Source organism: Sander vitreus, chromosome 14 (assembly GCF_031162955.1).
Source record: "Sander vitreus isolate 19-12246 chromosome 14, sanVit1, whole genome shotgun sequence".
In the NCBI taxonomy this organism is placed as follows: Eukaryota; Metazoa; Chordata; class Actinopteri; order Perciformes; family Percidae; genus Sander; species Sander vitreus.
In genome coordinates, this window is record NC_135868.1 from 8,200,922 (window position 1) to 8,227,171 (window position 26,250).

Here is a 26,250-nt window from a genome sequence, read left to right on the forward strand (position 1 = left end):
TATTAAATAATTAAATGTATGTACTATCAAAATTAATCTGTGTTGACTTGCAACCCCCTCACATGTTGCATATGCTACTGGGTGTTAGTTCAACCAAAGACTGATTTTCCTTCTTATTTGACTATGTTAAAGGCCTTAAGCAAAAAAAGAAAGAAAGCAAAAGCTGAGATTAGATTAGAAATATCAGACAAGTAAACACTATTTTGCGCAGGAGAAATATATCTCTTGTTTCTGCTTCCCAATTCAGTATACTCTCAACCCCTCAGATTGGGAACCACTGCATAGATTAAACTACTCATTAGTTAATCAGTCAAATTTGTGAAAATTGGCTCCACGTTGACAAATACACCATTAAAATACTGCTTACGTAAGAATAAAAGAATGTACAAAATGATATACAATTCTGTCGAAGGGCCAGTGTGACAATTATATTGACTTTTGATAGGCTTCTGTAAGTACTTTCCTGATAATGACCTGCTTCTTAAGGGCTTTACTTGAGTACAGTTTTGAATGCAGGATTTTTTTTCTTCTTGAAATTGAGTATTTTTACACTGTTGATATGTTGCCACCTTAACTTAAGTTAATGATTTTTATTGCTGCATATACACGGCAATGTTATCCCTCCCACAGAGAAGATCATCAGATTTCCGGTATTGCTCTGTGTAATGTTGTCTAACTTGACCAAGCTGTTGCTCCCTCCTCCTCCTCCTCCTCCACCACCACCGAGGGAAATCCGTCGGAAATACCAACTGTAGAAAACAGCGTCACTTCCTAGAAACTATTTTCTCAACTATTTACGTCATGTTTTGAAATAACTGATTGTATTTAAGGTAAGTGTTATGTTTCTATCCTGTCCTTTCCATCCAGGTAACAAAATATGACATGATCGTGTACACACAATTATTCTAGACATACACACTCCATACTGTAGATGTCTCCAAAATCCATGGATATCATTTTTACCACAGCTCCATAGAGAAACCATAGAAGAAAATAACCAGGAAATGTTACTTTTCAGCATGAGGAATTAGCACTGTTTTCCTGCCAGCAACTGACAGGTGTGAAGTAACAAGTCTTCCAATTACCCCTAACTGTTTAAATCAACTTTGCTTTAGGGTGGATTGTTTTGGTGATGGAGCAACAGTATTACATGTGTTTCCTCTTGTTTAGCAGAATTAGGAGCATAAACTGCAGTCCCAGCAGAAGTGAATGATTATTGGATCTTTGCTCTTGTGTTAAATTAGAATGGAAAAGGTGATCAGCTGTTTTAAGAAGAGCCCAGATGCTGTGGCCAGGCTGATATGCTTTCCCTGGGCAGGTGGAGGGTCCATCCACTATGCACGCTGGGGAAACGTCCTCAGCAGCTCCATAGAAGGTAACACGCCATCTCTATAAGTGCTGCACTTTGCACTGTTTATCTTTAGTGTTTGCTCTAAATTCACAATTTATTATCAGATGTTTTAAATATTGCTAATGTCCTTTATCTAAAAAAAATGAACTGAAAAGGAATTATGGGAACTTGAACTTAAAAATGATGTCCTTGTACTGTGAAAACAAAGTCCAGACATGTTACAATGAGATGATATTCCTACCTGAAATGGTTTTTTTTGTCTGTCACTTTCAGTGTTTGCTGTCAAACTTCCAGGCAGAGAGAGTCGAGCCAAAGAGCCGTTCTTTCAGAACATGCAGCAGGTTGTGGACGAGGTTATAAGTGTATTGTTACCATTGATGAAAGAGAAGCCATTTGCTCTGTTCGGACACAGGTATGATAACAATACAGGCTTTATAAGTAACATCATATCTGTCATGACAACCTGCCTTGCTTTTTCTATTCCACCACCTACAACTTCTTTTTTTTATTAATGTTTGCACTATCTTTATCTGGTTTTAGTTTTGGTGCCTTCACCAGTTTCGCCGTGGCAGATGCTCTGAAGAGACTGCACAACCTCGAACCCGTTCATATCTTCCTGTCTGGTGCCTCTGCACCTTATGTGAGTTTATTTATTACTTTTCACTGTATTTGGCCAGGATTATCCGCACAGCACCAATCGGTATCAATATATGTATCCAAGTCTCTGCCAACTCTGTTGATTAAGTGTAAAATGTCCAGATTTCAGTTTATATTTGAAAGCCTGTAGACAAGTTGGTCCCCCAGGTAGACCTGCGTAACTGATTCTGATTATAACTGCAGATAGTGGCGTTATAACAATGATGGCTTGTTATTAACCTACACAGTATCTAATCTTATCCACAAGCCCCGTAGTATTTTCATTTTCAAAGCTTTCGTCTTTAAATTTGCTATGGTTCAAAATGAGAACTTGATTTCCTGATAATGTTCTGCAAATTCATTAAAATAACTAAACCTGCATTGTGACGCTGCAAATTTGCCTGATTTAAAACTTTAGTGCGTAACTTTTTTAAATGAATGAACGTCCGTTGCATTCAAGCCATTGCCAAATGAGTTGCTACAAAGCTTATTAAGACTATCAGCTCCACACAACTCTCTCTGTATTTCTCAGTATGGCTATGTTCAGAAACTGGTGGATAAATTCATGTGGACTCTTCTGAAGAGTCATTCATGGTTTTTTAATCCTCCGTGTCCTCCTTGGTTACTAGCAAATGCGTGCAGTTTTGTTGTCATTACTTAGCATTCCTCATGGGGATTGACAGAAACTACGCACTATAGCTTTAAATAATTATTTTAGTGAGGTAAATCAATCAGTCCAGTTGTAGTACCTTCAGAACAATACTGCCTGAAGAAAAAAAAAAAATCAATAAATGTAATCCATCACACAACACCATATTTCAACATCAATCCATTGGTTTTCCAAACCATTTATCCTGTTGAGGGTCGCAAGTGAATTTAACAATGTCATCTTTCAATAGCTCTGATAATATATAGGCCAAAAATGTTCTCAGACACGGTGAAGTCTTTAATGACGAGTGCATATGACCAAAAAAAGCTGTAAATTGAGAAGGAAGAACAGTGTGCAGGATTTCTATTTATTCAGAAGGAATTGGATACAATTCTAACCTGATGTAGGTCTACGGACCAAAACATCTGGTTTCTTATACATATACAACTGTGTACACTTAAAGTTTAGACCTGGTGTTGATAATATACCGTTAATATGTTGTGTTTTGTCTTTTAGTCAGAGACGCGTATCAAAGCCCCAAAGAAAAGCGATTTATCTGATGATGATTTTCTCAAGTGGTTGATTTCGATTGGAGGAACTCCTCCTGAGTTGCTGGCGAACCCTGAAGTGCTGAAGCTCTTCCTTCCTGCCCTGAAGGCCGACCTGCACATTGTGGAAAACTACAGGTGGGCTGACAGTTTAATTTAATCTGTATTTACCCTTAATTTTAAATAATTTGGGATTCAGAATGAAATGTTTGTAGTGACTGAAGTTGCTGACTTTCCTGTAGGTGTAACGAGCCAGACATTCCATTTCTCTCCTGCGCAGTCACGTGTTTTGATGGAAAGGATGACATTCCTCATGACTTACAAGGTCAGGCCTCTCATGTCCTGCAGCACTGCGTTATCACCCTGTATGTCAGTTTCTGGATGCTCAAAATCAGAAATCAAGGAAAATTTGGTCCTAACAAATGCATTTTACTTATACATCTGGCAGCTTGTTTAGGTGTTCTGCATATGAATTGAAAAATTACTGATTTAGTGCCAAACACAAATGCCTACAAACACATGTACAAGTGCCCCATCTTTATGAGCACTAGCCTGCTGTGAGAAAAAAAAAAAGAAGAAAAAGCTAATATTGCTCTAAACTACATATCAGACAATAGGCAGTGTCTGTAGATTTTCATAAAAAAAACATGTTATGATAGTACAGGACTGTTTGTGTTCTCTGTGTATGCTGACTAGACTCAGTTTAAGTGGTCTCCCTGTTCATATGTAAATAATTGTATTTCTATATTTTATCAACAGCTTGGAAAAGTGTCACATCAGGTGATTTCACCGTCAGGATGCTTGACGGCTCCCATTTTTATCTGAAGGAGTCTGGAAATGAAAAGATTATATTAGACTACGTCACAAAGCAGGTGGAAACATCAGAAATGGACTATTTGTAATGAAATCACTTTATATTGTATCTAAAAACTTTAAACTTTTTTTTTTACTAATTCATTGTGATTGAATTTAATTCTGGAAGTAATTTCAGAAGTGTTAAAAATTGTGACAAATTTGTGTGTGGTGGATAATAAAGAGTCATTTAACACAATTTGACTTTTGATGTATCAATATTAGGGCTGCAACAATTATTTTATTATTATTGATTAATCTATTATAGGTTAGTTTATGAAATAGTCAGAAGATTGTTAAAATTGTCACAAGTTCCAATTGCTGAAGGTGACATATTTTTTACTTTCTCTGATTACCTTACTTTTATGTATTGGGTACAGCACACATTAATTAAAGAGCCCCTATTATGCTTTTTAGATTTTTCCTTTTAGTGTGTTATATAGTTTTTTGTTTATGCAATAGGTGTATAAAGTACAAAAAAACACATTTCACTCCAAATGAAGTTTTCTCTCCCACAGACAGCATTTTTTTCTCAACTGCTGGAAACGTCCCGCCCACATTTGTGTTTGATATTCCTCAATTAGTGATGTCATTGATTGAGAAAGCCAGCCCAGTTTTTCAAATATGCTGCCTATTGGTGCTGCCTGAGCAAAAGCACAGCCCGCCCAGTGGCTTGTTGGAATCTGGTTGACTAATCATAGTGGGCCAGCTGACTAATCAGGGCAGACTGGGCTTTTCAAGAAGGCAGGCCAAGAGTTCAGACAGAGTGTTTCAGGTGGAGGAGCTGCAGCAATGGCAGCATGAGAAACATAATGTTTTTTGAACATCAAACCATGTAAACCTTTCCTAGTAGACCCCAGAAGTACACATATGACAATGAAAAGGAGTGTAATAGGGGCTCTTTAACATCAGTTTGATGTAAATGTGCACGATTTAGCTAAAAAGGCTCATTTTCATCTGTAGTAATGCATATATATGAAAAGAGAAAAGCAGCCAAAAAACAGCCTGTTTAAATGAATGAATCAATGATTAATCTATCTACTAATCAATGAAATGACTAATCATTTCACTTAATACACAGTAACTGACTCCACAAATACTTAATTTTTATTTCCAAATCCATATTTTCAATCCATACAGTTAAAAACCAGACAGTCAAAGTGCTCTTTGTTAGAGGAACATAAAAATATATATACCTGTTCACTTGTGCACAGATTTGAGATGGTTGTAATGTCCACACAAACTTCATTTGTGAATAAATATAATGTGTCTTTCATAGACATTTTTACAATGATCTTATTTTCAAGTTTAATATTTGACCTCAAGTGCTGTTCTGAAACATATGACGAAACACACAAAAATGTTATATTAAGATTATAGAGCTGCGATTATTTTCATATCACTCTAATTAAATTCATCATCTTCATAATACAACACAATACATACTTATTTACTTTTTTGAAAAATGTTTCTGCATAACATTCAGGGATGAGATACTTCAGTAGCAATGTTACTATGAACCAGAGAATATGATGATGTTCGATGATTGCTAGTAAATAACTTGCTACTGCGCATACAGGATCTCTGGCTTTACGTGCAGCCTCCCTTTTGCTCAAGTTAGAGCAACAAACAGAAGCTGAAGAGAAGGGCACAGGGCAGTTTTGAGACTGGGAATGTTTTGTCTACAGACACAGAAGTAAGATTACCGGTAAGCAATGGCATGGAAAACAATTATTTCCCTAGTCAAAATTTTGAGAGTAGACTGTGCAAAGTCTGAGATTATGTTCTGTGTCTTTAGGCAGCCAGGTTAAAGGGAGATGAAGAAGGGATGGGATGCTTCTACTTGTCAGAGGGAGGTGGTGGTGGAGGCGGCCACTTCTTGTCCTTCTCCTGCGAGGCAGGAGTGTCGGCCTGGGCAAAGGAGTCGGTGGACTGACTGCTGATGCGTAGAGGAGCCAGGCGGAGCAGGTTGGTGGGCGTCCATGGCAGCCTCACCTGGGCCCGCTGCGAAGGACTCACTGTGCTGCCATCGGGCTCGTCCTCTGCCTGCCACGGAGGGATCTGCATCGGTGCCATAGGGTCCGGGTCTGGCATGAAGATTGGATTCTCAATTCCAGCTGGTTGTAAGAAAGAAACCGAATTAGTGCTGACAGGATTTGGGAGTTAAAGACAGTAACAACTAGTAGTGGAAAGTAACTAAGTACATTTACTCAAGTTCTGAACTTAAGTGAAATTGTGAGGTACTTGTACCATTTGAGTATTTCCATTTTTTGCTACTTTACGCTTCTACTCCACTACAATTCAGAGGCAAATTAAAAATGAATTAATTAAAAACTTTATACTCCACTACTATAAAAGCTTTGGTTACTAGTTATTTTTCTGATTAGGATTTTACATTAAATATAATACATTTTAAAGATTAAACCAGTGGTTACCAACCTTTTTGGCTTGTGCCTTACTAAAAACAGTGTCTAGTTGGAGCCCATTGTCACAGTATAGATGCCTTGAGTTTTAAGCAGTTCATTTAAATAACTGCTTGAGGTCCAACAAGGTAAAAACATTCAATGTTTCACAAAACCAGCAAAGCTTAGAGAAAAGTAGCAGAACTTTGTTTTTTTCTTCTTATCTGGCCATTCCGAGGGGCCTGATCTCTAGGTTTGGATCCACTGGACCAAACTACCATACCACTACATAAAGGAGTTAAAAAGGTAATACTTTATTTTAAGGGGTGTGCATAAGACTGACATGACACCATCTTAACCATGACATGACACAGTTTGATAATTGGGCCTGCCATGACATATTTATGAGGTTATGTTGTCTAGGTTAATGTCAAGTTGTCATAATACAGAGACTGTTGTCTTCCTTAATGACAAGTTGTCTCAAGCAACACTAACTTTGCATTAAAAGTGTCATAATTGACCAAATGACACTTAATGACAACAGTCATAAACTTTCAAAAACACTCCTTCATGTTCATGACAGGTGTCGTGTCATGTTCATGACAGCGTCATGTCAGTCTTATACACACCGCTTCAAATAAAGTGTTACCGTTAAAACCAACTCCACCTCAAACAGCTACAACTGTAAAATACTTCCTGCACATTGATGCATCATTGTTAACAATCTAATAATGTCAGATGTAATAATAAATCAGTCACCGGGCATTTTACTCCAGAACGAGTATTTTGCGATACTATTTCTGATAATGTTTTTGTACTTAAGGAGGATTGTAAATAAATGACTTTTACTTGTAATGAAGTATTTCTAGAATGTTGTATTGGTACTTTTACTCAAGTAAAGGATCTGAGTAGTTATTCTTCCACTGATTAATTTTACCTCCTGCTCTGTAGTTAACCCTGAAGGGGAATGAACCACCTGATGCCTCTGAGCCAGAGGCGTTGTTTCCCTCTGACAACTCAAAACCTAGAAGAAGAAAGAAATAAGAAATTGTTTTTCAAAAAAAGGGGTTTCATTAAGCACTTGGGCCATTCAGGGCTTATGTATAGTTTTTAAAACTAAAACACTGATACTAACCTTCATTATTAGCATAGTAGTTTTTACTTGTGTCCGTTGAGTTCCCATTTGGCATCTGCAGGTAGTAGAATAGTTATTTTATTTGTAAATTACATCTTAAACCAAGTTACAAAATGTGAAAAGCAAAGCCGTAGTACACTTGTTTTGACTCTTAGGGCTGGGTATTATTATAATTATTTTTTCTAGTGCTGATTTTAAGTACAATATCAAAATATATAATAATACTTTTTTATTATCTTACTGGCCTGCAAAAACTGTATTCTCTATTCTTTCTCTGATTTAGATTTTTTTTTAAAGGAATGCCTAAATTAAATATGATAAAAATGTGATACATTTTGATTTAAATCAGGTACTATCTGAACAGAAAATATGTTTTAAAAGATTACTGATTTTTGATATTAGTGCTATGACCACATTTTGATTGCTACCAAAAAAGGTTTTGTGGTTTAATACCCAGCCATTTTGCCTATTGTATAATACCCCATGTATTTGATACTGTAAATAAAAATGACCTTCTGTTGCTGGTCTTTCTTTGTGTGCTTGGTTATTGTCTTTGCTGGAGCAAGGCCCATCTTTGCAGACTTAAAGGACTCCAAACGGTTTCTCATGGTCCTCTGGAAGATCTCCTGCACCTCATTATCATCTGTGTTGATAGCGAAATGGTTCCGGCTGTACCTGTGCAAGTGCTATACACCAGAAAACAAGAGACAAAAAAATTAAAAAAGAGTCAGTATGAGAATTTGACAAAGACATAGAGGACAAGAAGACAGTAACTTGTCTGCAAAGAGAGTTTGTCATAAGTTTCAGACATTGTTTTTAATGGGACACGTTTATAATTGTAGTTGTAAAGTTGTAAAATGTCCTATGTGGCTTCTAAAGTTACAAAATAATCCTGATTGTGACAAACTGGGGGTGCAGGGTTTAAAAGAAGCGGGTGTTTAGGAGGCAGGTTGCATAAAGCTATTGTGTTGCATGACGGGAAATGTAGGCTACAGCATTTCTGGAGGTTGTAGGGACTGAAACTCAGGATAGCTTGGCCTCTGCTGCATCAACTTTGACCATTCTTTTTTTTAATATCTATCGTGAGTCATTAACCTATATGGAAATGCAATGCAATGTTGTGTGTATAGTGATGTTACTGAAAATGCTTACCTGTTTCCTGCCCTTGTACAGATGCTGTTGGAGCAGGTGATGAGCGTCGATGTCCTCTGTTTCCCTTGTACCCTGCATGGTCTTCTCATGCATTTGCAGGCTCACTGATGACACAGGGTCTCTTCTACAGCAGGAACAAAATACTGTCAGTTACTTCATGTATTTAACACACTCAGAGTACAGCATTAATTTAGGCTTATCATACAAAATATGGTGGAGAATTGGAGCTAGATGGTCAGAGCAAGATCATTTCTACTAGTTTGGTTGCTTGTGGTCAGAGTCTGAGCAGATCGACGACAATTGTAGCTCAACCCTGATTTTCAACTTCTAAGTACTTAATGCACCCTTGGTATCTTCTATTTAAAAATGTCAATCTTCAAATTCATATTTATAGAAGAAAATTAAAGGAATTGGAGAGTTTTTCAGTAAATTATGGCTCTTAGAGTTTGTTCTTGTAATTACAGACTACCTTCTCCTGTTATTGTGGTGTGAATCAGGTAAAAATGTTTGCTCACCTCATAGCATCGGGATCATCTGACGCAGCAGCCATGATGTCAGGCAGGACCTCTGAGAATTCATCACCAAACTTCTTCTTGAAGTCGATGAATGCAGATTCATTGCGGACAAACTCCAAAGAGCCTCTACGTTCACCCTACAACATCAAGACCAGAGGACTTCCTTTACCAACTGTCATTGCCCAGCGCCAAATCTCATGTCTGGTCCTTTAATGTCCACTTGAACAAAACACACTTGAATATACTTATGCAGCATTTGGCCCTCACCTCATCCACGTAGCCCACGGCATCCTTGAGGTTCAGCTGATGGAAGACGTTGAAAATGTTGTCCTGTTTCTTCCTCGCCTCCGACGTCAACAAAAACCTTGACATCCACTTCTCCTCAAATATTTTCCACCTTCACAGTGAAAGAAGAGATTGTAGTTTCATTGGTAGGCTACTACTTAAATGGTTTTAAACAAGGGCAATTCTAGGATCAGACCTTTAGGGAGGCTCAGCCCCTAATGAGAATTTGACACAGATACAGTGCCTTGCAAAAGTGTTAAACCCCCGCTAAATCAGTAATTTCACTGGATAACAATGAATATATGTATTTATTATTATAACAGAGGATAAATGCAAAATATTGAACATAAGAAAAAACTACGAAAGTCCCTTCATGGACTACCAGAATCAATTGAAGTGATAATGAGGTGTAAACAATAAATAAATAAAAACTAATAATAACTAATAAAACTTTCCTTGACTGGGTTACAGGTGCATAGCTTTGGCGACAGCGACACAGGATATTTAACCTGTTTTAATTTTTTTTTTTTTTTTTTTTTATAATTTTTAGGGGGTTGAGATTAAATTTAGGGGCTTGAGCCCCCCTAAAAAGGGTCTAAAATCGCCACTGGTTTTAATGATGTCTTTACATACTTGCCCCTCAGGTAGTTATCTCCTATTTGTCCAGATATATCTTCTATGGCAACAAGCGAGTGTTCAAACACCTAAAAAAACAAGAACAGAGATTCTGTAGTAGTTGGACTGCACCCTTGTACATATTGTTTCCTGCTGTTGTTTAATTTTGAGCTCTACCTTGTTCTGCACTTTTTCTATGAGTGTGACATCCGCCAATGCAGCTCTCTTTACTTTAAGCCACGTGACAAAAGGTTTCATCGTTACTCCCTGCAACAGAAGGAGATTCATAAGTTAGCTGTTATGCCTTTTGTGTGAGAAAGTTACAAAAAAAAAGTACCAATATTGTAGTTTCGATCGGTTAAATACATAGACAGAAAAGTGGTTACCTGAAGAATGACAGTGAAGTACACTACAATGAGAGTAGTGCCGATCATCAGCTTCTTCTCCTTTATTCTCTGGTCATCCAGCATCGTAGCCAGGCCATATGCGACAGCCCCTCGCAGGCCACCGTAGCTCATAATCAGCTGATCTATGAACGCAATAGGGATCAGCCTGTACTGGTTAAGCCACCAGGTTTGGATAAATGTACCTGTAGTACACATGCACACAAACACAGTATATGTTGTGACCTCTGACATCAGATAGTGGGCTGTTTGCACTCAAAACCAACAGCAAAATACATAAATCTCACCGATGAATCTATACACAAGGGTGAAGAAGAGCGTGAGGAGGACGAAGCCTGTGTTCCACACCCAGATTGTCTTATCAATGGCCGAGATGCCGAGGAACACAAAGATGATGGTTTCTGATCCATTTGCGAAAACCTTCATGACATATCTGACTGTGTTGACAGAGCTCTCAGCCATGTTTGAATTGAGGTACTTCTGGCAGCTAACACCACAGAAGGTGACCCTACAGAACAAAAAGCACAGAAATAACTAAACATATTTATGGTTTTGTGCCTGCTTCTATGAATCTTTCTATGTACAGAAATACAAATGAGATGTTTTTCATCGAGAACTCACGAAAGGATGGCAGACAGGGAGAGCATATCAGCTGTCAGGTAGGAGAGGTATCCCAAGACGAAGATAAAGCCTGGCTCAATGATCTGGATGTTTTTAGTGTATTTACTCAGTAAAGAGACCAGCAGTCCAAATGCTAAGCCCACGAGGGAACCACCGAACGCCACCACAAAAAAGGAAACTGGAAAGAGCGAGAGGACAAAATATGTTATCCAGTATAACTTGTAAACATGTCTGCATACATATAGCATCTCTAAAACCAAACCCTGGTAGAGTCTATGGACCCAGGCAGAACCGCCTACACCACAAGCACATGTTACATTCTTTCCTATCAATGTGTAAATACATTTGACTCCTTACTTATCCCTTTAATGATCTCCACAGCATTTATTCTGGGTCCTCCCAATTTCACAAACGCATCAAATACGTTGAAGAGCACCTAAGAGAAGAAGAAGAAAGTTAATTTTCTATCTTTTGGTAGAATAAGGTTAAAAACGAATATCACATATATAGATCTACATTTGTTCATTTCAAATGCTTTCTTCTTATTTTTGTAATTATTCTTTATCTGCAGCTCCTATATTGTCTGTAAATGCATCACAATGCCTTTGTTTTGGGCCTGTAATGCCAATGTGTATTGAATATGAGGCTGTACTAGATACTTTTACTTGACTTTTTGTTTACAAACTTAAGAAAAAATATCTTTAATCTTTATCTTTAATTGAACCACATGGTTTGAAAAAAATTGTTTAAAAGTGTTTCTTTCACTCCCAGAAGTTAAATACTTGGAGGATAATAATTATCCTCACATATATATAATACGCCTCAGCGATGTCAGAGACTGTCATTAGAAAGGTGTGAAAAGTTGAAAGCAGCTCCTTTTTCCCCCCTCTTCTCATCACTGTAGTTTCAGCATGAATAGAGTGGAATTTCATGATTCATAACACATAATAAAGTAATGTTTCTCATTAGATCAACCTTCTCAAGGAGCACTTAGACTGACCAGTGAGAGATAAAGTTCAGGCAAGATGACAAGACCTCAGTCAGGGTAAAGGTCCTCACTCTGAAGTCCACAATGTTTGTATTCCTTACGCTTTATGTCTTAGAAGTATGGAAATGATGGACGTCTCGGCAAACTGTTCTGCTTCTCAGGTAACATTAAAAAAAACGTTGTAGCATACGAACCACTGTCACACCGTCGTTGAGCAGCGACTCTCCAAACACCATGATGAAGAGGACCTCATTGACGTGGACTTGCTCAAACACAGCGAGGACGGCTACAGGGTCCACAGCAGCAATCAGACTGCCGAAGAGAAGATACTGCAGCAGACCGATGTCCAAAGCACCTACAGCACAGCACAAGGGCCAAAATATACACTAAATTTGGCTTTTATTTAGTTTGAAAGAAGCTGTAAGGCCCTTTAATTACCATACAATCCACTAGTTGACTAAAAATCCAACGACAGACCCTTCTAAATAAATCCTGGCCTCTTTTAATTTTATGTTTTTAGCCATACCAGCAGCATGGATTTATGGATGGCAAAGCAGGTTTGACAATCCACCGCTTTGGTCCAGACTGTAACACAACTATTGGATGGATTGCCATGAAATGTGATACAGACATTCATGGTAATAGCTACTATAATTCCATCTCAGACCTCCAATCCTTCTCATCAGATAAATTAGTATAGTATTTCCAACCCTAGTACAATGTTTTTTTAGTGCCTGACACTGACCCACACCTCACACAGTTCAAACTGTATTCACCCGTCACAGTCCTAGTGGACATTTAAATTAATAAATTAATTAATTCATTAAAATAATAAATTAACACAATAATGAGAGTGACAAAGCAGCAGGCAGCCTGCTAAAGTGAAAGTCTCTTACCCATGGCTCCTCCCACCTGACAGCCCCACAGCGACAGCCCCAGGGTGGCAGCACACCAGACGGTCCCCAAGATGGCGTAGAGCAGGATGCCCCCCAAGTTGGTAAAGAAGAGCTTGTTTGGCATGGAGTAGCCTGCGTCCAGGATGATTTGAGGCAACAGGAAGTAAAAGAAGACTCTTGGGGTCAGCGAGAAGGTCTGTTGAAGGTCTGCAGCCCAAATGATCCCACCCAGAATCCAGCCGAAGCAGATGAGCAAGGCACTCTCTGGGATCACATTAGTCACACTAGGGAAGGAATCGATGACTGAGAGAAGAGAAGAGAGGAGAAGAGAAGTTTTTTTCTTTAAAAATGTATCAGAAACTATAATGTGAAACTTTATCTAGTGGGATCCCACACAAGTAAGTGCAGTTTCATAATAACCAGTAATAAGACTGAATCTTAGATTCTTAGATATTCAGATTTGACTGACAAAGTACAACTCAGTGAGGTTGACAAATTTACAAATGATCAACTGAGAAAGTGCCACTTTCTTGGCATATGATTAACCAGCATGATGGTGCATATGAAGGGTTATAAATCTCTCTGTGTAACTAAAGTCTTTTCTTAAGGTCAATTTAATGGCCTGACAAAGTGTTATATATTATATATTTAATAATCAAAACCTACTGAACCATAAGAATAGACCCATTTCAAAATGTTGAGTTCTCTTTCCAGCCCACAGGGCTAAAGATTTCTTGTAACAATATGCTCTATTTAAAAGTAGTTAAAGAATAAGTTAAGACATTTTTGATGAAGGTCTGTTATATTCCAATGCTGTGTTTATATTTGTGCATGAGAGTGGAACCCAAAGGACGCTAAAAGAGCAAGTAGAAGATCAGTGCAACCTGTAAATATGATGCATCAAACATTAAACGATGAAGTGATTATAAAAGGTCAAAAACTTGTGACAATCTGTGGAATTTCTAATACAGTACAAACATGCATAAAAACTGTAGAAACTCTCCTGTTCTCAGGATCATCATGCTATCTTGATAACAGACTAGTGTTCACTGATGCCAGAAGTGACACTGTTTGTTATAATATAACAGCCATATGCAATTTAAAAAGAACAAATAGATAATAAAAATGTCTCCCTTTCCCAAAATTTAAGTATTGGCACCGTAAAGGCCCTGAAAAAACTATTTTCTTAACCAGCTTCTTATTATTAACAATAGGGCTACTTCACAAAAAACAAACTTGATAAGTTTTGGAAAGGACACGAAAAAACGAGTGATGGAATGATGAACTGATCTAAATGCTAAAAGGGCGGTGTGTGTTTTTTTTTTATCTTTCTCTTATTTGTATATGTGTATTGGCTCCCTTCTTGTAAAAGACAATATAACAATGGGGTCCTAGATGAACATATCATTTTCAGATATGTGTGTTTTTGTTCTAGATCTTGTGAGTTGTGAGAAACTTTTACATTTATTTAGAAAATTTTCAGGGGCTTTAAAATACAAGTTCAAATGAATATTCCCTTCTTTCACAAAACACATTTTCGTTTTAAAATGTAGGCCTAATAAAAAAATTTCAGTATGAGATAATGCCAACATGTGGAAGATCTTCCAGAGTGTGTAACAAGATGATAACACTGTAATTATTTGACATTAGGTGGGTTAAAAATAGCTCAACATTATCTTGTTTGACAAAGGAATCTGTCAGGTTGCAATATCCAAATTATGCATGATGTAACTCTAATAGGCTGGTGCTTTTCTTAACTTCTTTTCTCAACTCATAAGATCAATAGTCCTATAAAATGAGTAACTAGTAGTAATGGGTGACTGGTAGTTCATATCTATCAGTCTACATCATAAAAAAATACTTTTCTAGGACATTTGATTTCATAAAATGTTTGTTACATACCCAATTTAGCCAAAACAGCCACCAATATCCATAATGCAACTAGGTAAGGGGTCTTCACATGGTTCCACTTAAAGGTCACAATGGATATTCCTGTGATGACCCTGGAGCCATTGCCTTGTTCAGTCTGATTCAAGTTCGATTTGAACTCAGACGGTGGCTTCAGATGGGACTCTAGCGCCACGTCCCTGTTCACGCTTGTGACCCCCGAGATAAGGCAGACTAGTAACACTGACCCCAGCAGCCAGAGGTGTACGTATCCGCAGCGTTGCATTCGAACAAATTGATTTAAAAATGTAGTAAAAAAAAAGTCCTTTTATCTGAGATAGTCAAGCAGGTGAACTGATCGTACCAAGACCAGACCAAACTGCCGGACAGTGTGTCACACCTCTTATCCCTGCTTTGCTTTTTGTAGGTATGTGCTTTCTCTGTCTTTTGTTTACTATCACTTTCTATCTTTTCCCTTCTCTTTCCCTCTATCTTTTTATCTCAGTCTGTGACTCTGTGTCCTACGGCAGTCTGTGGTCAGCAGCGGTGCAGTGAATTCACAAGTGTGCAGAACCCTGGACTCAGCCTTTTATATGTACAGTGTCTCCTCTATGACAAGGTTATGTGTGTGTGTGTGTGTGTGTGTGTGTGTGTGTGTGTGTGTGTGTGTGTGTGTGTGTGTGTGTGTGCGTGCGTGTGTGCGTGTGTGCGTGTGAATGGGGAGTAATGGATGTCCAAGAAAGGTCTCCAGTTATTCAGTCACGTTAGAAACATCCACCAGTCATTACTTTGTTTGCGCTTTTTCCGGTCTCTAAACGCATCAACTCAAGTTTGTGTGTGTCTGGGAGTGAGGAAGTGAGTGATGGAGCAGAGGTCATTTGATGTTGAATGAATACCTGTGTGTGCTTGGTAACATTTCCACTGGCTTCGTAGGACAGCTTTGTGCTTAGTAATGATTGACATTGACGTTACTCAATCTTGGTTAAAGACTCCCAGTCCTTTGACGTAGGAGAGAGATGACAAAGCTGTTGTCTCACCCTCCCAAAATAAACTTCTACTATGATATAATGGAGCTATGATTCACTTCATAAGCGTATTCCTTTGTTTTGTCCTGAAACTTTTGACATTTACTTTATGATACTGATTTTTAAAGGATACGTCCAGGAGCTCCATTGTTGTCCATAAATTATAAACCGGGGTGGTGATGGTGCAGTGGATATGACACATACCTTGAGTGTGGGGGTTCTGGGTTTGAGTCTCACTGTGATGATACATCAACCAATGTGTCCCTGAGCAAGACACTTGTTTAATGTTTTATTGTTGTATGACTGTTTGAATGTGACTCCCGAAGGGGAGACATGTTTTTTCAGTCCACTGCTAGCAGTGTTTTATCGATGTATTGTTTTGTCATATCACAAGACTGTTTTGATGTGACTCCATCAAGGAGAAGCATGATTCAGTCCGCTGTCAGCTGCAGTGTAACATTTGCCTTTCTGTCTTGTCATTTTCATCATGTTGTTTATTAAACCTTTTTGCTTAACTTTCAGATCAAATGATCACGTCTTATTTAGATTTCTTAACATTACTCCCATAGGCTGTATAAAACCGTTACTCTTAGAAAATACACGATCGTATTTATCATGATTCATTTCTCACGGCTATGGCAACTGTAAGTCACTTCGGATAAATGACATGTAATGCGATGTAATGTAAATAAAAATAAAAACAGTGATCCAAACCGTTGAACTGGGAGCTGTAGTTTATTTAGACAATATCCTGCATACTCCGTCCTGATGCAATAAACACTAAAACACCAAATGTGTGTTAATCCACAGCTGAAAATACTCCCCCCAAAATACACTGTGTACTCCTCTTTGAGTAAAATTACTGAAAACCACAGTGCCCAGCTGTTAAAAAAGTACTGAGCCTCTACAGAATGAAACTGTATATTTGTGAGCCATTATTAATCAATAGGCTTGGGGCTTGGGAGTTCCACACACAGTATAAAGTTGGAAAGTATTAATAGGCAGAGTAACACATTGTTGGTTTTGGTCTTTTCGTGAGATTTGTTGACTTTAAGAAGAAAGAATTTAAAATATTGGCAGCCTTATCCTTAAAATGATCACTTAACTTCTTAAAAATCTCTCCAAAGCGAAGATAGATTAGTCTTCTTACAGTACTTTCAAGTACATATTCTAAGCATTGATTCACTGAAATGGTTGTATAATAATAACCAAATGTTTGTAACCATAGTGTCCCACCCTGTGGGAACAGTGCAAGGGACAATAGCCTCATTGGTAAGATTAACTGCTTTGATGATTTGATACATGTAAGCTCTTACACACACGCAATGTGTTGCACACACAGGTATGTGTCAGTATGTCTCTCATAAGACACAAAAATATTACTTATTTATTCCATTTACTTAATTTAAGGACCATTACTAAAAGCATTAAAGCACATTAAAGCAGCTTTATATGTGACGAACATTTGTTTGGTTTCTGACAGTGGTGGGGGAAAAAAAGTAATAATACCAGATATTTGAGATTATATTTGTGAATTATTATATATATATATATATATATATATATATATATATATATATATATATATATATATTTATATGATGTTTTGATGTAGTGGATTAGAAGTGCAAGTACCTTGTATTTGTACTTAAAAATAGTGCTTGAGTAAATTAGTTACATTCCACCACTAGTTTCTGATGTGCTCTAAATGTTGTAAATCAACCTTATAAGAATATTTAGCTGCACAGCCTGCACAGTCAAGCATGAAATGCCCTTTTCAGCCATATTAACTAATGACCTAATACATATTGCTGAACAGTGGCTGGCCTTTAACTTAAACCTTTCAATCATTCTAAAGTGGACACAGCTCTGTGCACACTTTTACAAGAGGTCAACTTCATGGTGAAAAAGAGGTCACATAGAGGTTGTTTTCAGACTGGGAGGTACATTAGCTGCAGTTAAGGATTAGTGTTTGTCAGGCTGCTGTGATAGAAATATCTTTTTTGCTCAATAAAATGAGTCATTTGTGACCCAGCAAACACGTCAGTGTAACAAACGTGGATAAAGTTATATTATACATCACTTCTTCTTGAAATACAAGTGTGTATGTCTAGTTTCAAACATTTAAATGTAAGTACATGCTAATGGTTTCCCCACTGCAGAACAATCAAACATGTATTCTTATTTTCTTTGTATCCAATATAGCACAAGTAGATCTTATATTTCACAATTTTTTTTTTTTCCGTCAGATGGTTTACAGATTTGACATTTCCGACCTCAGCTTCATTTCATGGAGAAAGAGAGAAGGAAAAGAGATAAGCGACAGGGCTTTGTGCTGAAGCTTGTTGCAGTTGAGGATTAGTGTTCCTCAAGTTACAGTGGGGATATCAGTTGTTTGTTTGTTTTTAGAACATATTTAAACTATGTTAAGTCAAATTTTAAGTGTCTAACCTCTCAAACTTGCAAAATTTGGAAGCATTTCTTTTCACAAAAATGTAAAGACAAATGTCAGTAGCTGCAGAAACAGCTACTAAAACTAAACATATTATTTTGTTTTCACTTATAACAGGACTGTAACGTTTTCAGCTAAAATCAGCACAGATTAACACTGAAGCTGCCAAAACATCTCTCACACGCTATATCTACTGTAAAAAAAAACAAGAAAAAACTAGTTAGTTAGTTGTGTCCTATTTCATTGTTTTGTTATCAACATCAGTCATTTTCTGGATAATCTACGGACAACCACAGTCCCATATTTATGTCAGTGGAGTTGTAGGCTACACAAACATGTACACACACACACACACACACACACACACACACACACACACACACACACACACACACACACACACACAAATGCATTAACATTTACATTGTCCACAGTGCCCCAACTCATTTGGGTCTGTTGTGTATACATGAATTGCTATTTACCATGTTCCAGGACAAAGACATCTGGTGAGATATATACATTAACAGAGGTCAAGCTTTCTTTAGGCCGCAATCTATCTAAAATTCATTTTTTCAGAAGTGGATTTTGTCCGCAACCATTTAAAGCGTTTGAATTTGAGCGCACGTATACTGAGAGGGTTATGCCTCGACACAAAGGTCCAGGGTTCCAATCTAACCTATGACGATTTCCTGCATGTCTTCCTCCTTTGTCACCTAGCTGTCCTGTCAAAAATTAAAGGCAGAAAAGCCCCAAGAAATAATCTTACACCCCTGGCATCTCTGTAGTCTCTCCCGGTACTTTAAGTATTTCCATGTTATATTACGTCGTACTACTACTCTACCTTTCAGGGGGGAAATAACCTACACACATTGATATAAGTGGGATGAACAAAATATTAGAAACACCTTTCAGTATAATGTGGTACAATTCAACATCACAAACTCCTGCTTCCGATATGACCATCAAGTTCAATTAACACCTGAAAAACTGATAATAACCTTCATTATAACGCATAGTAAGGTGACATTGGGTGTCCTGAAAAGCACCCTAAAATAAAATGTATAATTATTATTATTATTCATGAAGGGGTGATTTATTTCAGCACTGTTGTATTAGACTATTAAGACTAGTTTTAGCTACAGTAAGTAAATGTAAATGGACTGTTTTTATATTCCGCTTTTATAGTCTTAACGACTACTCAAATCGCTTTTATATAGTACAGAAACCATTCACCATTCACACACATTCATACACTGTGGCCGGGGCTGCCGTGCAAGGTGCCACCTGCTCATCAGATAAACAGTCACACACATTTAAACTCCGATAGCGCAGCATCGGGAGCATTTCAGGGTTCAGTGTCTTGCCCAAGGACCGACCGCTTTAAACTGAGCCACAGCCGCCCAGTGTGCCTAATAAACTGGCAGCTAAGTGTGTGATCAGCTTTTAAAATAGGATGCATTGTTTTCCCACCTGAAAGTTCGAACCAAGGTCCGGACTAAGATTCATGTTTTTGTTACATTGTATACATTTGATCCGGTAAGTTTTCACACTGCAGTTATGCATGCGCACTAAAGATCTATAGCCTACGTGACAAAACTACGTCCTGCCGTCCTCACATACGTGAGCTGCATCTCCAGATACTTATAATTGATTGGTTTGTAGACGGGCTTCCCCGTCCTCTCCTATCCTCTCTCTGTGTGTCGGAGTTTTTTGAACTGACTGCTGCTCTCCTCTACTGCCGCGGCTCTTTTTGTTTTGTTGTGATGTTGAGAAGCGTTCTTTCTGGAGCATTTATTCAGAGACAAACGGAAACCTACACTGTACATTTACTACCACTTAACAAGTAAACTGCTGATGTATTCTCTGCTGTGATAGCCGACCTCTGTCTGCTCTGAGCGCATTCACCGTCACTCTCCCTCACGTACAGGCTAAGCACTGAGCTATTCCCCGGTCTTGTAACACAAGGAGAGCCTGCCAGACCTTCTTGTATTTGGTCCGAAAGTCCGAACTATATATGCACTATAAACGAACTGGACCATGGTTCAGTTTGGTCCGGACCGAGACCACCTCTTTTGATCGGACCAAAATTTGGTCTTTTGATCCGGACCGTGGTCCGAGGCACCTTTCTCACCTGCAGTTTTGGTTCGGAGCAAGTGAGGTAGGTTTGAAAGATTAGCTCTACCTCAACCTGCTATAATATTAAAATGCTTACGTTAATAGATCATTAATAATAAGCCAATGACATAGTATAATATTATTAGACTAAAATGTTTTTCTGCTGTTTGTTGCAATAGTGAAACTATAAATGCAGGACTTTTACTTGTAATGGAGTACACTGTGATGTTAATACTTTTACTAAAGGATATTATAAGTATTTCTTCCACAACTCAATCAACCCCCTTTACCTTGGAAGTGTAAATTCTGCACTCTAATCACTGTCAGAATGCCCTAATCACAATTGAATGCAACCTCTAAATAGGTCACCACGACTTTATCAAAATATATGCTCAACTAAATCACATTTATTATTAAAATAACTGACTCACCGAATTTGCAGAGCCAGCTCACCAGGACCCACAGGGCCACCAGGTACGGGATGGAGACATGTTCCCACCTCCAGCTCACAATAGCCAGAGAGGTGACTTCTTGACTACTGTTATTTTCAGTTTCAGAACCTGGAGCCACCACGGTTTCGGTGCTGAAATTTGTGATGGTTATTGTAGTGACATCCCTGGCCAGACTCTGGCCTCTGGACTCCATCAGCAACATGCAGATACAAAGTGTGTATTGCCATGTAGCTGCCATGTTTGGGGAAAACTGCTCTACAAACTCTTACTGCAAAAGTTATTTAGGCTGTTGACTCAAGTGCTGCAGGTCAACCTCAGATTATGAGTCTTTCATTCCTCTCCTGTGTCTCTCCTTCCTTCTCAGGTCAGTTTCATGTTGTTCTTACCTATGTCCACATCTTTGGCCTGAGCATTGTGGCCCCCTCTCTGCTCTCTCCTCTCTGTAAGGATACAGCTTTTAACAGCCGCTGAAGCTCAGCCCATTCTAATGCTCGTCTTTCTCCTCCCACTCTCAACCCAGACCAGCTAGTTTAGTCACTTTCCTCAATGGAAAATTTGATTCTCCTGTCTTTTCTCTATTGGCTATGAATGTCTTATAAGCCAATTTTCACAAAATACTGACCTGTTTAAAGGCAAAATACCAGTCTAACAGATCCGATTTAGGATTTACCCTGATTTGTTCCACCCTGTTTTATACAGTCTATGGTTCCATTCAATCACCCTTGAGTCTTTGTCCCCTTGTCGGTTCATCATTGTTGCTTTAATGTTTGGAGTTTTTGTTACCTGTTACCTGTTTGCCTGCCTACATCTGGACCATAGACTGTAAGCCTTGTTTCTTGAAAAATTATTGAACTGCACCAGTCTGTCAGTCACACTACTCTCGAGAGGGCACACGCAGATGGCTCTCCTCTTTTTCATCTTCATCTCATCTGATCAATCTAATACACATAGGGCTGTCAAAACGGACGTTAAAATATTCCTTTCAAAAAAACACATTTGTTCGAACTATTGGTATATCTATTTTTGCACATTATGTCCATAAGAGGGCAAACGTACAACAAGATACATAACTACTTGTGTAGGTATATTTATTTCAACATAAACATGTCTTTTTAAAGATCTACATACCTAAACATTACAAAATAAACTAATAAAATAATGTCCTATACCGTATAATTTTATATAAAGACTGTAGTCCTCTCTTCCTCTCTCTCTCTGCACCGTGGTTTGTGCTAGACTAACTGAGCCCTCTAGCAAGCAAGCTAACTAGCCAGTCGGCCGGCCGGCCACTAAATTTAACAACTTAGAGTTTCAATCACACACTCTTGTCCCATGGTAGGAAAGCACAATACTATTGCCAGATAAGTGACAGCTTTGCTTGGCTCATTTTTTGTAACCAGTTTAGCATGAAAGCATGTTGGGTGGAATCATATATATATATATATATATATATATATATACACACACACACACACACACGTGCTGGTCAAAAGTTGATTTATTTCAGTAATTCCATTCAAAAAGTGAAATTTGTATATTATATTCATTCATCACACAGAGTGATATATTTCAAATGTTCATTTCTTTTAATTGTGATGATTATAACTGACAACTAATGAAAATCCCAAATTCAGTATCTCTGAAATTTATTTATTTATTATTTAAATTAGAATATTACTTAAGACCAATACAAAAATGGATTTTTAGAAATATTGGCCAACTGAAAAGTATGAACATGAAAAGTATGAGCATGTACAGCACTCAATACTTAGTTGGGGCTCCTTTTGCCTGAATTACTGCAGCAATGCGGCGTGGCATGGAGTCGATCAGTCTGTGGCACTGCTCAGGTGTTATGAGAGCCCAGGTTGCTCTGATAGTGGCCTTCAGCTCTTCTGCATTGTTGGGTCTGGCGCATCGCATCTTCCTCTTCACAATACCCCATAGATTTTCTATAGGGTTAAGGTCAGGCGAGTTTGCTGGCCCATTAAGAACAGGGATACCATGGTCTTTAAACCAGGTACTGGTAGCTTTGGCACTGTGTGTAGGTGCCACGTCCTGTTGGAAAATAAAATCTGCATCTCCATAAAGTTGGTCAGCAGCAGGAAGCATGAAGTGCTCTAAAACTTCCTGGTAGACGGCTGCGTTGACCCTGGACCTCAGAAAACACAGTGGACCAACACCAGCAGATGACATGGCACCCCAAACCATCACTGACTGTGGAAACTTTACACTGGACTTCAAGCAACGTGGATTCTGTGCCTCTCCTCTCTTCCTCCAGACTCTGGGACCTTGATTTCCAAAGGAAATGCAAAATTTACTTTCATCAGAGAACATAACTTTGGACCACTGAGCAGCAGTCCAGTCCTTTTTGTCTTTAGCCCAGGCAAGACGCTTCTGACGCTGTGTCTTGTTCAGGAGTGGCTTGACACAAGGACTACGATGGCTGAAACCCATGTCTTGCATACGTCTGTGCGTGGTGGTTCTTGAAGCACTGACTCCAGCTGCAGTCCAGTCTTTGTGAATCCCCCCCCACATTTTTGAATGGGTTTTGTTTCATAATCCTCTCCAGGGTGCGGTTATCCCTATTGCTTGTACACTTTTTTTCTACCACATTTTTCCTTCCCTTCACCTCTCTATTAATGTGCTTGGACACAGAGCTCTGTAAACAGCCAGCCTCTTTAGCAATGACCTTTTGTGTCTTGCCCTCCTTGTGCAAGGTGTCAATGGTCGTCTTTTGGACAGCTGTCAAGTCAGCAGTCTTCCCCATGATTGTGTAGCCTCCAGAACTAGACTGAGAGACCATTTAAAGGCCTTTGCAGGTGTTTTGAGTTAATTAGCTGATTAGAGTGTAGCACCAGGTGTCTTCAATATTGAACCTTTTCTCAATATTCAAATTTTCTGAGATACTGAATTTGGGGTTTTCATTAGTTGTCAGTTATAATCATCAAAATTAAAAGAAATAAACACTTGAAATATATCAGTCTGTGTGGAATGAATGTATACATTATACAAGTTTCACTTTTTGAATGGAATTACTGAAATAAATCAACTTTTTCATGATATTCTAATTATATGACCAGCACCTGAGTATATATATATATATATATATATATATATATATATATATATATATATATATATATATATATATATAAATTGGAATTAGCAAGCAAGCTAGCTAAGTAGCCAGTAGCCACAGCGGGCTGCTTGGTCCCTCCTCTTCCCCACCGCCGTGAGGTGGTTTTTGTCGCCACTAGTTCTTGCCTGTCTGCTTAATGTGTCAGCACCTGCATCCCTATTATTCCCTCTTCTTGCCACACTGCACAACAGTAACTGTGTTGAGACTTCATTACCAGTATAACCGTGTGTTTACGTGACAGACTTGTAAATGAAGCTTAGACGTGCCAATGCTTTTTTATGAGTCATTAATCAAGGTTTGCCTCTCTGCTCGGCACAATCATTTAAGTTAAAATTTAAACAGCCATATCAGCTCCTTATCTCATTGGAGGGATACTGTATTCATTCTCATTCTGTATATGTCAGGAGGTTAATGAACTGTGCTGCCAGGGCCTTTCCAGAAATCCCGAAAAGAAATGTACACAAAACAGTGTTTAAATAAATGTTTCCTCATAACTTCCCTGATTCTTGTCTCAAGAGTGCTAAGGATATTTAATGACAAAACTAGACCTTTAGACTTTGAATGAATAAGACTGAAAGTGAATGCTTCATCTGGCTCTCTTCAGTTTGACATTTTTTTCTGGATCTATAAACCTACATATCTGGATCTGAAGTGTGGTAAATAACAAAGTAAAATGCCAAATTGTTCAAAATCGCGTTATGGTGCATTGTTGAGAAATATTAGGGGGAAGAAATCAGGAAATGTTCAGGTATTTTTTCATGGATTTGCAACCAAAATCTTCCTCCTTTATCAGCCTAACACATTAAACCACACTGAAACCTACACAGTCAGTTTCATGCTGGTGTTCTCTTCTGGGACACCAGCATGAACTTCAGGGGAGCTGTTTGCACAGCAGCTCTGTTGACAGTTTATGAGTAAACTGGCTGCATCAATTGCTACGCTAGAAGCAAAAGTCGTGCTATATTTCAGGCCAATCCTTCTAGTAGATGTTGACATGTAGATGTAGATCAAATAAAATCAATTAATTAGTTGATTAATTAACAATCTACAGACAATCAATTGTATCTATTTAGCCATTTTACAAGTAAAACTGTGACATATCTGATTCCAGCTTCAGAAATGTGAGGAATTGCTGATTTTATACATCATATATGATAGTATTAGAATATAAAAAAAACAAAAAATTTGAAGACATCATCATGGGCCCTAAAATAGCATTGGGCATTTCTTGACATTTTATACAGTTTATAACAGTTATAGTTGTGTCTTAACTATACCGTTGAAAGGCCATAACTGCAGCTCAGTGATTCTATGTAGCCTACACATGATCAGAAATGACATTGATGAAGGCCACAAGCCAAAACAAGTTGGTCTAACAATAAAGTTGTTCTGCATAATAAAAGTATTGCTTGAGTTTTACCTCTATGTATGTAGTAGTATGTCAGTCTACAGATTTAGACCACGAAAACATATTATTGTGAGTACTAACTTGCATGTTAGGTGACAGGAAGGTTTACAGTGGAGAATGCAGAGTCATTAAAGCTAAACATCCTCATTCTTGTAGATAGATAGATAGATAGATGGATAGATAGATAGTTTATTCATCCCGAAGGAAATTTTAGGCATCCAGTAGCTTAGACAACCATAACACAACAAACACATATACACATATTTCACACATAAATAAATAAAAATAAAAATCACTCACAGAAATGCAATGACCATGATAAGGTGCTATGGCAGAGTGTGTGCAAGGTGGTAGTGCAAAAGTGACCAGTGCAGGGATTGAACAGTGCAATAGATTATTATTAAATATTAACTATGACTATGAAATATGAACTGGCTATGAATAAGAACAATATATAACAGGGAATAAATTATAAGCTGTAGATGTTATGACCACAGTCCAGATTGTGTAGGAGGGCTAATATAGCCTATAAGACAGTTGTACAGCAGACGTGATCATTTATAGGTTATCAGTGTTAACATTTAGATTAGTGCTTGTCCTAGACAATACCTTATTGATTGATTTGACAGGCTTGTGTCTGTCAACAAATGTCAATAAATGCCCAGTGACTCTACTCTTTTATTTATTTTTTTTAAACAAACTCATAATAAAAATCACTCCATG

General features: G+C 38.0%; 2 protein-coding genes across 3 annotated transcripts; one reads left to right on the forward strand and one right to left on the reverse strand.

Moving 5' to 3' along the window:
- Positions 1–709: 709 nt before the first annotated feature.
- On the forward strand, positions 710–5,489 carry olah (oleoyl-ACP hydrolase). Of its 2 annotated transcripts, none has more exons than XM_078266905.1 (7): positions 710–830; positions 1,245–1,375; positions 1,625–1,763; positions 1,892–1,991; positions 3,153–3,322; positions 3,427–3,509; positions 3,944–5,489. In XM_078266905.1, exons 2-7 carry the CDS (start codon positions 1,246–1,248, stop codon positions 4,084–4,086), a joined length of 765 nt encoding a protein of 254 aa, XP_078123031.1. In that variant the 5' UTR covers positions 710–830; position 1,245; the 3' UTR covers positions 4,087–5,489. The 2 variants fall into 2 exon arrangements, with proteins under 2 accessions (XP_078123031.1, XP_078123028.1); XM_078266902.1 differs by lacking the exon at positions 710–830 and adding an exon at positions 996–1,058.
- On the reverse strand, positions 5,122–21,422 carry slc9a3.2 (solute carrier family 9 member A3, tandem duplicate 2). Its single transcript, XM_078266901.1, has 16 exons — positions 20,960–21,422; positions 13,050–13,352; positions 12,348–12,508; positions 11,523–11,601; positions 11,166–11,343; positions 10,832–11,052; positions 10,527–10,729; positions 10,318–10,407; positions 10,159–10,229; positions 9,508–9,637; positions 9,241–9,377; positions 8,726–8,849; positions 8,086–8,259; positions 7,574–7,628; positions 7,376–7,462; positions 5,122–6,153 (listed from the first exon to the last, which is right to left on the reverse strand). Exons 1-16 carry the CDS (start codon positions 21,216–21,218, stop codon positions 5,876–5,878), a joined length of 2,550 nt encoding a protein of 849 aa, XP_078123027.1. The 5' UTR covers positions 21,219–21,422; the 3' UTR covers positions 5,122–5,875.
- Positions 21,423–26,250: the final 4,828 nt, after the last annotated feature.

Coding starts and splice junctions, on each gene's coding strand:
- slc9a3.2 (XM_078266901.1), bottom strand. CDS start 21,218: ATGGCAGCTACATGGCAATACACACTTTGTATCTGCATGTTGCTGATG. Junction 10,230..10,317: donor TAGAAAAAGTGCAGAACAAG/GTAGAGCTCAAA, acceptor TTGTTTTTTTAG/GTGTTTGAACACTCGCTTGT. Junction 7,463..7,573: donor CTACTATGCTAATAATGAAG/GTTAGTATCAGT, acceptor TTCTTCTTCTAG/GTTTTGAGTTGTCAGAGGGA.
- olah (XM_078266905.1), top strand. CDS start 1,246: ATGGAAAAGGTGATCAGCTGTTTTAAGAAGAGCCCAGATGCTGTGGCC. Junction 1,764..1,891: donor TTTGCTCTGTTCGGACACAG/GTATGATAACAA, acceptor ATCTGGTTTTAG/TTTTGGTGCCTTCACCAGTT. Junction 3,510..3,943: donor CATTCCTCATGACTTACAAG/GTCAGGCCTCTC, acceptor TTTTATCAACAG/CTTGGAAAAGTGTCACATCA.